Raw genomic sequence first — 13,086 nt, forward strand, 5'->3', positions numbered from 1 at the left:
AGATATAGATATATAGATATATATATATATATATATATATATATATATATATATCTATATATATATATACATATATATATATATATTCATTCATCCTTCTTTGTAGCTTAGATTGCTTTGTTGCACAAACAGGACCTATCTGAGAAATGTGTCAACCCAAACAAGCTGGAATATAAGTCATCAGTGTGGTCACCCAAACGCTTGACCAACGTACGGCGTTATTATGAAACAAAAGTTAATTTCAAATATGGGTAAACCACAAAAGGGATTCAGTGAGACTTTGGGCGCATTACCTAACAAGTTTCAGTCGTTACTTTGGATATTTCTATAGACATTACGCTCTCCATACTCACTATAAATTCTTCGTGAAAATGGATCCAGACGAATATTAACAGGCAATATACACCTTTGCTCGAAAGATTTAAGTGTTATGTGTATCTCTGAAACTGAAGATTACTTTAGTAATGTTTGAAGATGATCCTTTTAAAAACATCGAGGGTCACAAGGAAGGATTCATTTTTAAAACACATCTCTCTGAAATATACAGCAAAGGCGACCGGCGTGACAATGGAACAAAACCGCCACTGAACCTTACCTTATCCCGAGTCAGACTCCGCGACTGGTCCCAGCACCTGTTTTCGTTGTCGCTGGAGGTCGAGATCGACCGCTGTGACTGCGTCAAATTAGACAGGACGCACATGGACAACTGACTCAGCCTGGACTGGCAAATGTCTGGAGTGCGCCCTGGAAAGGGCGAGAGTGTGCCACTCTGGAACGAAAAGCTATCGATTGTGGACGACGTATTCCAGGATTTCAGTGGGAAATTGCAGTGCATCGTCGTCTTCTCTTCTTCTGAAGGCGTCAGGGGGACTGTCTTGTTGGAAGGGGCGAGAGAAGACGTGCTCGGCCACAGGTTGAGGTCGCAAGAGGTCACGTTGTGGGCGCTGAGAGACACCTTCGGCAGTCTGTTGGGGCGTTTTATGCTGATGCCCAGGTTGTTGGTGGGGGTTCCTTGAGAATGACCCTGGTTCTGGGATGTCCGAAGGGCCGGAGTGGCACTTGCGTGGCTGGACAGTCTCGGTCGAGTGAGAGCATTTTGTATCCCTCCGTTGTTGGTGATTTTGTTGTTGCTGCAGCTCCTGCTTCTGTTGATTCTGTTGTTGTCCAGATTATCTGGTACGGAAAACAAATAGATGAAAAACAAAACACAAGTCACAAGCAAGAATTACCTGAAAGGGTATTTAACTTTCCTGAAAATGAGAGTAAGTAAAATAAACTGTATAAAGGACATTTATTCTCAATCAAATTCTTCATAGGTAATGTTTGATGATATAGGAAATGAACTTGAAATAAAATCTCATTTATTGAAATAAAAAACCAACCGTGCTACTTTTTCTTTTCCAGCGACACACAGCTTTACATGTAGAAGCAGATAATGGTAAATAATGAGACAAGGGACAAAGATTATAAGACATAATGAGACAGTGGGGGGAGATTGTAGCACATTATGAGCGGCAACCAAGATTACTAAACCTGAAGAGAAATTGAGGAAGTTTGTCGTATGTAAGTACAATGAAGCAAAGATTATTTACATATAAGTAACCAGTGCCATTTTACAATAAAGTAACCAATGTTTACATATAACAGCAATGACCTTTTACAATGAAGTTACCAACGTTTAAATGAGTAAGCAATGCCCTTTAACAATGAAATTACCAACGTTTAAATATGAGTAAGCAATGCCCTTTTACAATGAAGCAACCAATGTTTACATATAAGTAACCAACGCCATTTTACAATGGAGCTACGAATGTTTACATATAAGTAACCAATGCCCCTTTTACAATGAAGCAACCAATGTTTACATATAAGTAACCAATGTCCTTTTACAATGAAACAACCAATGTTTACATATAAGTAACCAATGTCCTTTTACAATGAAACAACAAATACATATAAGTAATCAATGTCCTTTTACAATGAAACAACCAATGTTTACATATAAGTAACCAATGTCCTTTTACAATGAAACAACCAATGTTTACATATAAGTAACCAATGTCCTTTTACAATGAAGCAACCAATGTTTACATATAAGTAACCAATGCCCCTTTTACAATGAAGCATCCAATGTTTACATATAAGTAACCAATGTCCTTTTACAATGAAACAACCAATGTTTACATATAAGTAACCAATGTCCTTTTACAATGAAGCAACCAATGTTTACAGATAAGTAACCAATGCCCTTTTACAATGAAGCATCCAATGTTTAAATATGAGTAACCAATGTCCTTTTACAATGAATCTAAGAATGTTTATATGTAAGTAATCAATGCCCTTTTACACCCCAAGCCTGAATAAAACAAGCAACAGAACAGCACTGACCAATTGTGTCTTGAGGAAGGTAAACATGTTTCTTAAAAGCACTAAGAGCATTAAGAGTGTACGGAAAAGGGAGCAGGATAAATTCCAAAGCTTCAATTTTCACTTTTATTAAATTAACCACCAGTGTAAATAATTACGCAAATAATAATGTCTCAAAATTTCAAATATATTCCCCAAGTACTCCAGATTTCAGATATTTTCCTTAAGAACCCCAATTTCAGATATTTTCCTGAGGTACTCAAATTTCAAATAGTTTCCTTAAGAACTCCCCATTTCAAATATTTTCCATAAGTACTCCCAGTTTCAAATATTTTCCATAAGTACTCCCAGTTTCAAATATTTTCCTTAAGTACTCCCAATTTCAAATATTTTCCTTAAGAACTCCCAATTTCAAATATTTTCCTTAAGAACTCCCAATTTCAAATATTTTCCATAAGTACTCCCAGTTTCAAATATTTTCCTTAAGAACTCCCAATTTCAAATATTTTCCTTAAGAACTCCCAATTTCAAATATTTTCCTTACGAACTCCCAATTTCAAATATTTTCCTTAAGTACGTACTACAGATTTCAAAAGGTTTCCTTAACTACTCCCAATCTCAAATATTTTCCTTAAGTACTCAAAATTCCAAGTATTTTCCTTATGTACTCAAAATTTCAACCTTAAGAACTCCCAATTTCAAATCTTTTCCACGAGTACTCAAAATTTCAAATCTTTTCCACAAGTACTCAAAATTTCAAATATTTTCCTCAAGTACTCGACTTACCTGGATGTAAATAAAGGAGAGATTTGTGCATCATTTCCGGTTCCATGTAATCGGGTTCGTCACAACTCTCGGGACTAAACTGATGAGAAAAGAAGTTACAAAATTGGAAGGAAGCTTTTACAAAATCACTACAAATGCTTCTGTAAGGAAAGTAAATATAGTGAATAAATATAAAGTTGCGTTTGACTTACTGTGATACTGCAAACTAAATTTTAAAAAAATGATAGTTGATTGTGAATACAATTCATTCTAGATAAACATAAACTAACATGGAAATATACTTATGGAAGAAATCATTAAATACTCGTATGAATAAATTTACTACTAAAAGGACTTCATTGAACGTTGCAGAAATTAAGGTCGATTCTGATTTTTAAAATATAAAACTTTCCTGTACATATTTAAAAACTCACTAAACCTACATTTCAGTAAACCATTCAAATTTAGGGGAACAAGAAGAAAAAATGTAAAAAACCTTGCTTCATTTGATATACCTCTGCTTCATTTGATATACCTCTGAAAGGAAAAAAAAACTACATCTATCAAGCCAAATATCTTCAGTCAGTCCCGTACATTATTTCCCCTGAAATTAAGTTAAAAAATACCTACCTAAATAAGAATCAGCTTCTTCTATTGTAAAACGCAGAATGGTTTAAAAGGCTTTACAAATCAGAATGCATTTATGCATTAAAAGGGGACAACAAAACTGAAAGATGATACAAGAGTTCATGTTAACCTGAGGTAATGATTCTACTATAGTAAATTCATATCAGCCGTGCATTTGATGTCTAGGCCAGTCCCTTACGACGCTCCTGATTGGCTGTTGATAAGCCAATCACAGGACTGGAAACTCTCAGCCTCTCTCGAGAGTTCACATAGGCAGGATGTATGTTCCACCTCTCTTGGGGGATACTTTTGTAAGATGTATCCCTCAGGAGAGGTTGAACATAGATCCTACCCATGTGAACTCTCCAGAGAGGCTGAGAGTTTCCAGCCCTGTGATTGGCTTATCAACAGCCAATCAGGAGTGTCGTAAGGGACTGGCCTAGACATCAAAATGCACAGTTGATGTGAATCTACTATAGTAACTTTTGTTATCGTGTACCATATTAATAAATTAGAAAGATTCACTTACATCACTGGTAAAAATAGACTAAAGACTAATACATTTAATTTCGTATTCTTTCTGATGTGAATCCTTACGGACGTATAATGAAAACTTCACAGAAAAAGGGAACCTAATGACTGTCAAAACGTTTTTTGTGTTTCACTGACGGCAACTGAAATCATTCATACTGCAGATATAGGCCAAAAATTCTCCTACCTCAGATACCCCTCTTTCCGAAATATCCCCACCCGGAAGTCCTCACAGGTCCTGAGAAATTCAATAAAGTGACAATACCTCCCCCTCCCCAGCACCTCCCACAATGCCAAGTTCATCCTCACCGTCTGCCGACGAGGGCTGTTACCCATCCGTTGATTCTGCATTACAGGAGGTGGTGGGGGCGCTTTTGTGGGCATGGCAGGAGGGCACGCGTGATAAATGTGATGCCCACGTTGCTTGGTGCTCGTCGTACGAAAGGCCACTTCCCTCTTAGAAACATCTTGGCTCCTCCAACTGGGAAAGTCCTTGGGGTCGTCCCTAGGAGTTGGAGGACACTGATGCATTTGATGAGCGCATGTGCCAACATTCTGCAGCCTTGATGCTAACATGGTTGTCAGTGCCACTGGAAAGGTGATGACGCCTCATTATTAATATTATTATTATTATTATTATTATTATTATTATCCACTTAAAAACAAACTACAGAGACAAGTATGGTTAAAATCCACTGCAAAAACATCTACAGAATCAACTATGATTAAAATCTACTGCAAAAATATTCAGAGAATAAATTAGGGGGCAAAATGCACTGCAAAAACAACTACAGAGACAACTTTGGTTACAATCCGCTGCTTAACATCTACAATCCACTGCATAAACATCTACAGAGACAACTAGGTGCAACACCCACTGCAAAAACAACTCAAGAGACAACTAGGAGTAAAATTCACTATAAAAACAACTACAGAGACCAATATGGTTAAAATCCACTACATAAACACAGACACAACTGGGGGCAACATCCACTGCAAAAACAATTACAGAGACAAATAGGGGTAAAATCGACTACAAAAACAACTAGAGACAACTATGTTTAAAATCCACTGCAAACACAATAACAGAGAAAACTAGGGGTAAAACCCGCTGCAAAAACAACCGCAGATACACCTGGATACAACTTTTTGATGATAGAAACTAGAAAGATGATGATGGGATTTATCTACACTGACCTTCCTGCCTTCCTCGTCTCTGCGTGGCAAGTCGTTCCTCCATGACGTGGCGGCGCATTGTACGTCGTTGCTCTTTCAAGTAACGTCTGACTCTGAAAAGCACAATACTTGATGAACTAAGACATGAAAGTTAGTAGGTAGAAGGGATACATTATATATATATATATATATATATATATATATATATATATATATATATATAGATATATATATATATATATATATATATATATATGATGGTATATATATATACTATGTGTATATATATATATAGATATATATATATATATATATATATATATATATATATATATATATATATATATATATATATATATATATATATATTATGTATATATATATATATATATATATATATATATATATATATATATATATAGTGTTCCCTTATGGGGGGGATGCGTACCAGAGCCCCCACAAATAGCTAGGATCCGCGAATAGTTGAAGCCCCTATAAAAACGCTTAGAACTGCCAATTTTGTTCGTTAAAACTTAAGAAAAACTCACTGAAAATTATTATACCTGTTTTTTAATAGTTTTATCACAGAAAGTGTATTTTATGATGAAATTTATAAGAATAAAACAGGAATATGCGAATTTTTCTCATAGAAAAATACCGCAAATATGTGAATTTTCCGCAAATAATGGGTAGATATGGTCTATAGAGAAATCCTCGAATACATGAGTTTACGAATGCCGAGAGCGTGAATGCGTGGGGTCCACTGGATATATGTATATATATATTTATATATATATATATAATATATATATATATAATATAAAATCTTATATATACATAAAATACAGTGGACCCCACGCATTCACGCTCTCGGCATTCGTAAACTCGTGTATTCGAGGATTTCTCTATAGACCATATCTACCCATTATTTGCGGAAAATTCACATATTTGCGGTATTTTTCTATGAGAAAAAATTCACATATTCCTGTTTCATTCTTAAGAATTTCATCATAAAATACACTTTCTGTGATAAAACTATTTAAAAAACAGGTATAATCATTTTCAGTGAGTTTTTCTTAAGTTTTAACGAACAAAATTGGCAGTTTTAAGCGTTTTTATAGGGGCTTCAACTATTCGCGGATCCTAGCTATTTGTGGGGGCTCTGGTACGCATCCCCCCCATACAAGGGAACACTGTTATATATACTATACGTATACTATATATATATATATATATATATATATATATATATATATATATATATATATATATATATTCCGAAGGAAGTAGTAGGGAAAGGCATCCTCATCTTTCAACAGTTTATTCATGCCGACATTTCGCGACGAATTCCAGGTCGCATTTTCAAGGCTAAAAATATATATAAGTTTACGAACATTAATAAGTGATCTTAATTTAATTTACATTAAAAATGTCATGGCAACCAGCTCTCAATACAGTAAAAAGTAGAAAGTTAAAAGGTAAAAGGTAAAAGGTAAAAGTTAAAAGTTAAAAGTTTAAAGTTAAAAGTTAAAAGGTTTTAAAAGTTAAAAGTTAAAAGTTAAAAGTTAAAATTGAACAGCACCTTCAATTAAAGTCAGACATATTAAAAGTACAGGACTTCACTAAAATTTCAGAAACACCTACCTATACAAAAGAAAGAGTAAAAACTGACACAATATAGGTAAAAATACAGTGAGGCAGACCAGCTGCCCAAACTAAGCTATGAACAATTTTACAGAGGACGTTTGGGTATTTAACGACGGTACAGTCTTTTTTAAATAATGATAGATTCTAAAATTGTCAGGTTGTTGTTGTCCGCAGTTGGCCCAAGATAGAAAATCCTTGCTGTCAATATATGTTTTACATGTTTTTGAGTGATTCCGTATATTGGATTGTTCTGGATTTGATAACCTACTACCTGTTCCTATGGCTTATGCCCCTGTGGGGAATCAATTCGAACCTTCAACAGCCTCCTCGTGCATCCCACGTATGTCCCGTGATCACATCTCGGGCAAGTATATTTATATACGACGCTGGACGAAAGCAGAGGACTGAGTCGGTCTTTGACTCTAAACAGCGATCCAATGGTTAAGGGATTTTTGGGGATAATTTTCTTTTTTCAAGTCCACAGCCGGAAACCTCTTTTGAATAGTGGATGTGCATGTTCTCCTAAAGGTATCATCATGCAAGAAAGGGAAACTTGCAAACATCTTTAGTCTCGATACAGTAGATACCGGTGTTGAATGCACCATTTTCTCTGTCAGCAGTTTGTTTAGAGATCTGAAAAAAAGTCGTGAAGGAAAACAATTATTATTAAAATATTTCACCAGAAAGGATATTTCGTCGTGAAAGCTTATCCAGTTTGATGAGTGAGTATAAGCTCTATGGAGGAGGGTTAAAATAGAGTTCCGTTTAAAATTAAAGAAAACACGAACTATAAAATTCATTCCCAAACCAGTAAATGTGTTTTTTCTATACACGCCTGTGTAAAAAGCCTGAGTCATCTCTGGAAACAATAAGATCAAGGAAGGGAAGCCTGTATTTACCTCTTTCTCCATAGTAAACCTTATGTTTGGATGTTGTCGGTTGACGAACTCCAGAAAGGACTCTGCAAGGCATTCATACCGAAACAAGGCGAACGTGTCGTCAACGAATCTCCGATAAAATAGGGGAAGGAACCTAATGGGACATTCATCCATTATACGCTCCTCCAGGGAGCCCATAAAGATGTTAGCAAAAATTGGACCCAATGGTGATCCCATGGCCATCCCTTCAGTCTGCTTATATAAAATGCCATTGAAAACAAAGGGCGTGTCCAGCACGGCCAGTTCTAAAAGTTGTTTAAAAAACGCTCTACTAAAATTATTAAAGATTGCATCTTGATCAGGAAAAAGTTTGTCTAATATTATTTCAATAGTTTCTCCTACCCGGGACGTTTAGTAAACAACAGGATTCAACATCTAAGCTTACCATATAAAATCTGAGTCCTGTTCTGAGAATGTCCTCTTTGAACTTGGTGGAATTGGTTATCAAAAGATTGTTTTTTGTTAAGGGCTCTAACAAGGGAACAAGAAATTTGGCTAAGTTCAACCGACAACATCCAAACATAAGGTTTACTATGGAGAAAGAGGTAAATAACAGGCTTCCCTTCCTTGATCTTATTGTTTCCAGAGATGACTCAGGCTTTTACACAGGCGTGTATAGAAAAAACACATTTACTGGTTTGGGAATGAATTTTTATAGTTCGTGTTTCTTTAATTTTAAACGGAACTCTATTTTAACCCTCCTCCATAGAGCTTATACTCACTCATCAAACTGGATAAGCTTTCACGACGAAATATCCTTTCTGGGTGAAATATTTTAATAATAATTGTTTTCCTTCACGACTTTTTTCAGATCTCTAAACAAACTGCTGACAGAGAAAATGGTGCATTCAACACCGGTATCTACTGTATCGAGACTAAAGATGTTTGCAAGTTTCCCTTTCTTGCATGATGATACCTTTAGGAGAACATGCACATCCACTATTCAAAAGAGGTTTCCGGCTGTGGACTTGAAAAAAGAAAATTATCCCCAAAAATCCCTTAACCATTGGATCGCTGTTTAGAGTCAAAGACCGACTCAGTCCTCTGCTTTCGTCCAGCGTCGTATATAAATATACTTGCCCGAGATGTGATCACGGGACATACGTGGGATGCACGAGGAGGCTGTTGAAGGTTCGAATTGATTCCCACAGGGGCATAAGCCATAGAACAGGTAGTAGGTTATCAAATCCAGAACAATCCAATACGGAATCACTCAAAAACATGTAAAACATATATTGACAGCAAGGATTTTTCTCATCTTGGGCCAACTGCGGAACAACAACAACCTGACAATTTTAGAATCTATCATTATTAAAAAGACTGTACCGTCGTTAAATACCCAAACGTCCTCTGTAAAATTGTTCATAGCCTAGTTTGGGCAGCTGGTCTGCCTCACTGTATTTTTACCTATATTGTGTCAGTTTTACTCTTTCTTTTGTATAGGTAGGTGTTTCTGAAATTTTAGTGAAGTCCTGTACTTTTAATATGTCTGACTTTGAAGGTGCTGTTCAATTTTAACTTTTAACTTTTAACTTTTAACTTTTAACTTTTAACTTTTACCTTTTACCTTTAAACTTTCTACTTTTTACTGTAGAGAGCTGTTGCCATGACATTTTTAATGTAAATTAAATTAGATCAATTATAATGTTCGTAAACTTATATATATTTTTAGCCTTGAAAATGCGACCTGGAATTCGTCGCGAAACGTCGGCATGAATAAACTATTGAAAGATGAGGATGCCTTTCCCTACTACTTCCTTCAGATATATCTTCTTTGAGCTCCAGCTCCGGCCCTTATGTATATAATATATATATATATATATATATATATATATATATATATATATATATATATATATATATATATATATATATATATATATATATATATATTATATATATATATATATATATATATATATATATATATATATATATATATATATATATATATATATATATAATAAAAGGAGCCCATAAAAACACCAAAATGTAGAGAGGAAAAGTACTATATTTTCAGAGACTGCTGTCTCTCTCTTCAGGTATATGAATGAGAAAAGTTTACAGAAAAGTGGTATTTATACCAAGAGATTCGTCCACAAGTAAGCCAATTTAGGTCCACCCCCGCTGATAATCTTCCTTTAATCTTCTTAAGCGTTGTTGAATGAACACTGCGTCGACGATGTCTGATGTCCAATTCCCTTTTGAGATGTCATTACATGCTTCCTCTTTTATTAAGGCCGATTCCATCATTTGACTCTTGTACCGGCAGTTGCTGCTATAAATTACACGGTGACATATTCCAGTTTATTCTATGGTTATGTTCATTTATATGATTGAAATAGCCGAGTTCTGTTGTCCATACCTAACTGACCGTTTGTGTTGTATTAATCTCTGGGGGAAGTGATTTACCTGTAAATCCAATGTAAGATTGGTCACAGTCCTGGCATGGGATCTCATATACCCCAGAGTCTTTGGGCGATGTCTTTTGTTGGACGTTAATCAGGGATTTGGCTAAGGTATTTGGGTAGGTAATGCAAAAGGGTTGGATTTCCCAAGGGTGTGAGTTACTCTCTTAATCGTCTCCAGGTGGGGAATTTTTATTTTATTGTTGGGTGTCTCTGGTCTTGTCTTTAGGGGTCGGTAGAAAATTACGTTTGCTTTGAATTGCTTCTCAATATATGCGGTCAGGATACTTTAAAGATGAAAGTTGCTTGCGAATTAGTTCAAATTCTTTTTCCAGGAAATCTGGGGAACAAATTCGTAAGGCTCTTAGGAATAGGTGCTGGCTAGACCTATCTTGATAGTATTGTCTTGATAGCTAAAGTATGAATATATGAAAGTGAACGTTGGTTTTCTGTATATGGTAAAATTTGTATTCTGTCGTGTCTCTGATTATTAAAACATCAAGAAAAGGAATTTTGTTGCTGTTTTCCCATTCAACTTTCAAATTTGATGCTGGGCACTAATGCGTTTAATTTTGAGAGGAATTCATTAAAATTACCCCACTTGATTATAACAAAAAAATGTTAGTATGTCATCCACGTATCTCATCCCACAGCATGTTTTTGGGTTTTATTGCATTTATTACTGTAGTTTCAAAGTATTCCATGTACAGATTGGCTAAAATATAGGACTTAAAGGACTACCCATACTACACCCGAATTTTTGCTTGTAGAATGATTCCCCGAATGAAAATACGTTATTAGATGCACATAATTCAACTAACTTTATTATTTTGTCAAGTGCCAAAGGGAAATGATCTGAATAGGGGGATAATTTTTCCCTTAAAAACTGAAGAACGTCCTGTACTGGTACTTTTGTGAATAGGGAGTCTACGTCAAGGCTTAAAAGTTTTAGTTGTGAAGTGGTATATGTGCTTCTCTGAATTTGTGACAAAAGTCTTCCGAATGTTTGATGTGACTGGGAGAAAAAGTGCCTAAAAAAGGAGAAAGGAGGCCAGCTAACCATTTAGAAATTTTGTAATTGAAAGCTCCGGCGCATGAAACGATGGGTCTGAATGGAAGATTGTCTTTGTGAGTTTTGGGAAGACCATAAAAGTAGGGTAATTTAGGATTAATTACTTTAAATTTCTCTAATAGTTCAATACTCTTTTTGTCTTGAACTATTAGAGAAATTTAAAGTAATTAATCCTAAATTACCCTACTTTTATGGTCTTCCCAAAACTCACAAAGACAATCTTCCATTCAGACCCATCGTTTCATGCGCCGGAGCTTTCAATTACAAAATTTCTAAATGGTTAGCTGGCCTCCCTTTCTCCTTTTTTAGGCACTTTTTCTCCAGTCACATCAACATTCGGAAGACTTTTGTCACAAATTCAGAGAAGCACATATACCACTTCACAACATAAAACTTTTAAGCCTTGACGTAGACTCCCTATTCACAAAAGTACCAGTACAGGACGTTCTTCAGTTTTTAAGGGAAAAATTATCCCCCTATTCAGATCATTTCCCTTTGGCACTTGACAAAATAATAAAGTTAGTTGAATTATGTGCATCTAATAACGTATTTTCATTCGGGGAATCATTCTACAAGCAAAAATTCGGGTGTAGTATGGGTAGTCCTTTAAGTCCTATTTTAGCCAATCTGTACATGGAATACTTTGAAACTACAGTAATAAATGCAATAAAACCCAAAAACATGCTGTGGATGAGATACGTGGATGACATACTAACATTTTGGGATAATAAGTGGGGTAATTTTAATGAATTCCTCTCAAAATTAAACGCATTAGTGCCCAGCATCAAATTTAAAGTTGAATGGGAAACAGACAACAAAATTCCTTTTCTTGATGTTTTAATAATCAGAGACACGACAGAATACAATTTACCATATACAGAAAACCAAACGCTCACTTTCATATATTCACTACTTTAGCTATCATGACAATACTATCAAGATAGGTCTAGCCAGCAACCTATTCCTAAGAGCCTTACGAATTTGTTCCCCAGATTTCCTGGAAAAAGAATTTGAACTAATTCGCAAGCAACTTTCATCTTTTAAAGTATCCTGACCATATAATTGAGAAAGCAATTCAAAAAGCAAACGTAATTTTCTACCGACCCCCTAAAGACAAGACCAGAGACACACCCAACAATAAAATAAAAATTCCCCACCTGGAGACGATTAAGAGAGTAAACTCACACCCTTGGGAAATCCAACCCTTTTGCATTTACCTACCAAATACCTTAGCCAAATCCCTGATTAACGTCCAACAAAAGACATCGCCCAAAGACTCTGGGGTATATGAGATTCCCATGCCAGGACTGTGACCAATCTTACACTCGGATTTTAACAGGTAAATCACTTCCCCAGAGATTAATACCACACAAACGGTCAGTTAGGTATGGACAACAGAACTCGGCTATTTTCAATCATATAAATGAACATAACCATAGAATAAACTGGAATATGTCACGTGTAATTTATAGCAGCAACTGCCGGTACAAGAGTCAAATGATGGAATCGGCCTAATAAAAGAGAAGCAGGTAATGAACATCTCAAAAGGGAATTG

General features: G+C 35.5%; 1 protein-coding gene across 1 annotated transcript in view; it reads right to left on the bottom strand.

The window, feature by feature from the left end:
- Positions 1-13,086, bottom strand: part of LOC135202675 (uncharacterized) — a 37,051-nt gene that overhangs the window by 4,023 nt on the left and 19,942 nt on the right. The window contains exons 8-11 of the mRNA XM_064232161.1: positions 5,488-5,579; positions 4,600-4,880; positions 3,154-3,232; positions 596-1,173 (exon numbers count right to left, since the gene is read on the bottom strand). Of these exons, the coding sequence (XP_064088231.1) occupies positions 596-1,173; positions 3,154-3,232; positions 4,600-4,880; positions 5,488-5,579 (1,030 nt within the window). The remainder of the gene's footprint in view (positions 1-595; positions 1,174-3,153; positions 3,233-4,599; positions 4,881-5,487; positions 5,580-13,086) is intronic.

Source organism: Macrobrachium nipponense, chromosome 33 (assembly GCF_015104395.2).
Source record: "Macrobrachium nipponense isolate FS-2020 chromosome 33, ASM1510439v2, whole genome shotgun sequence".
Classification (NCBI taxonomy): domain Eukaryota; kingdom Metazoa; phylum Arthropoda; class Malacostraca; order Decapoda; family Palaemonidae; genus Macrobrachium; species Macrobrachium nipponense.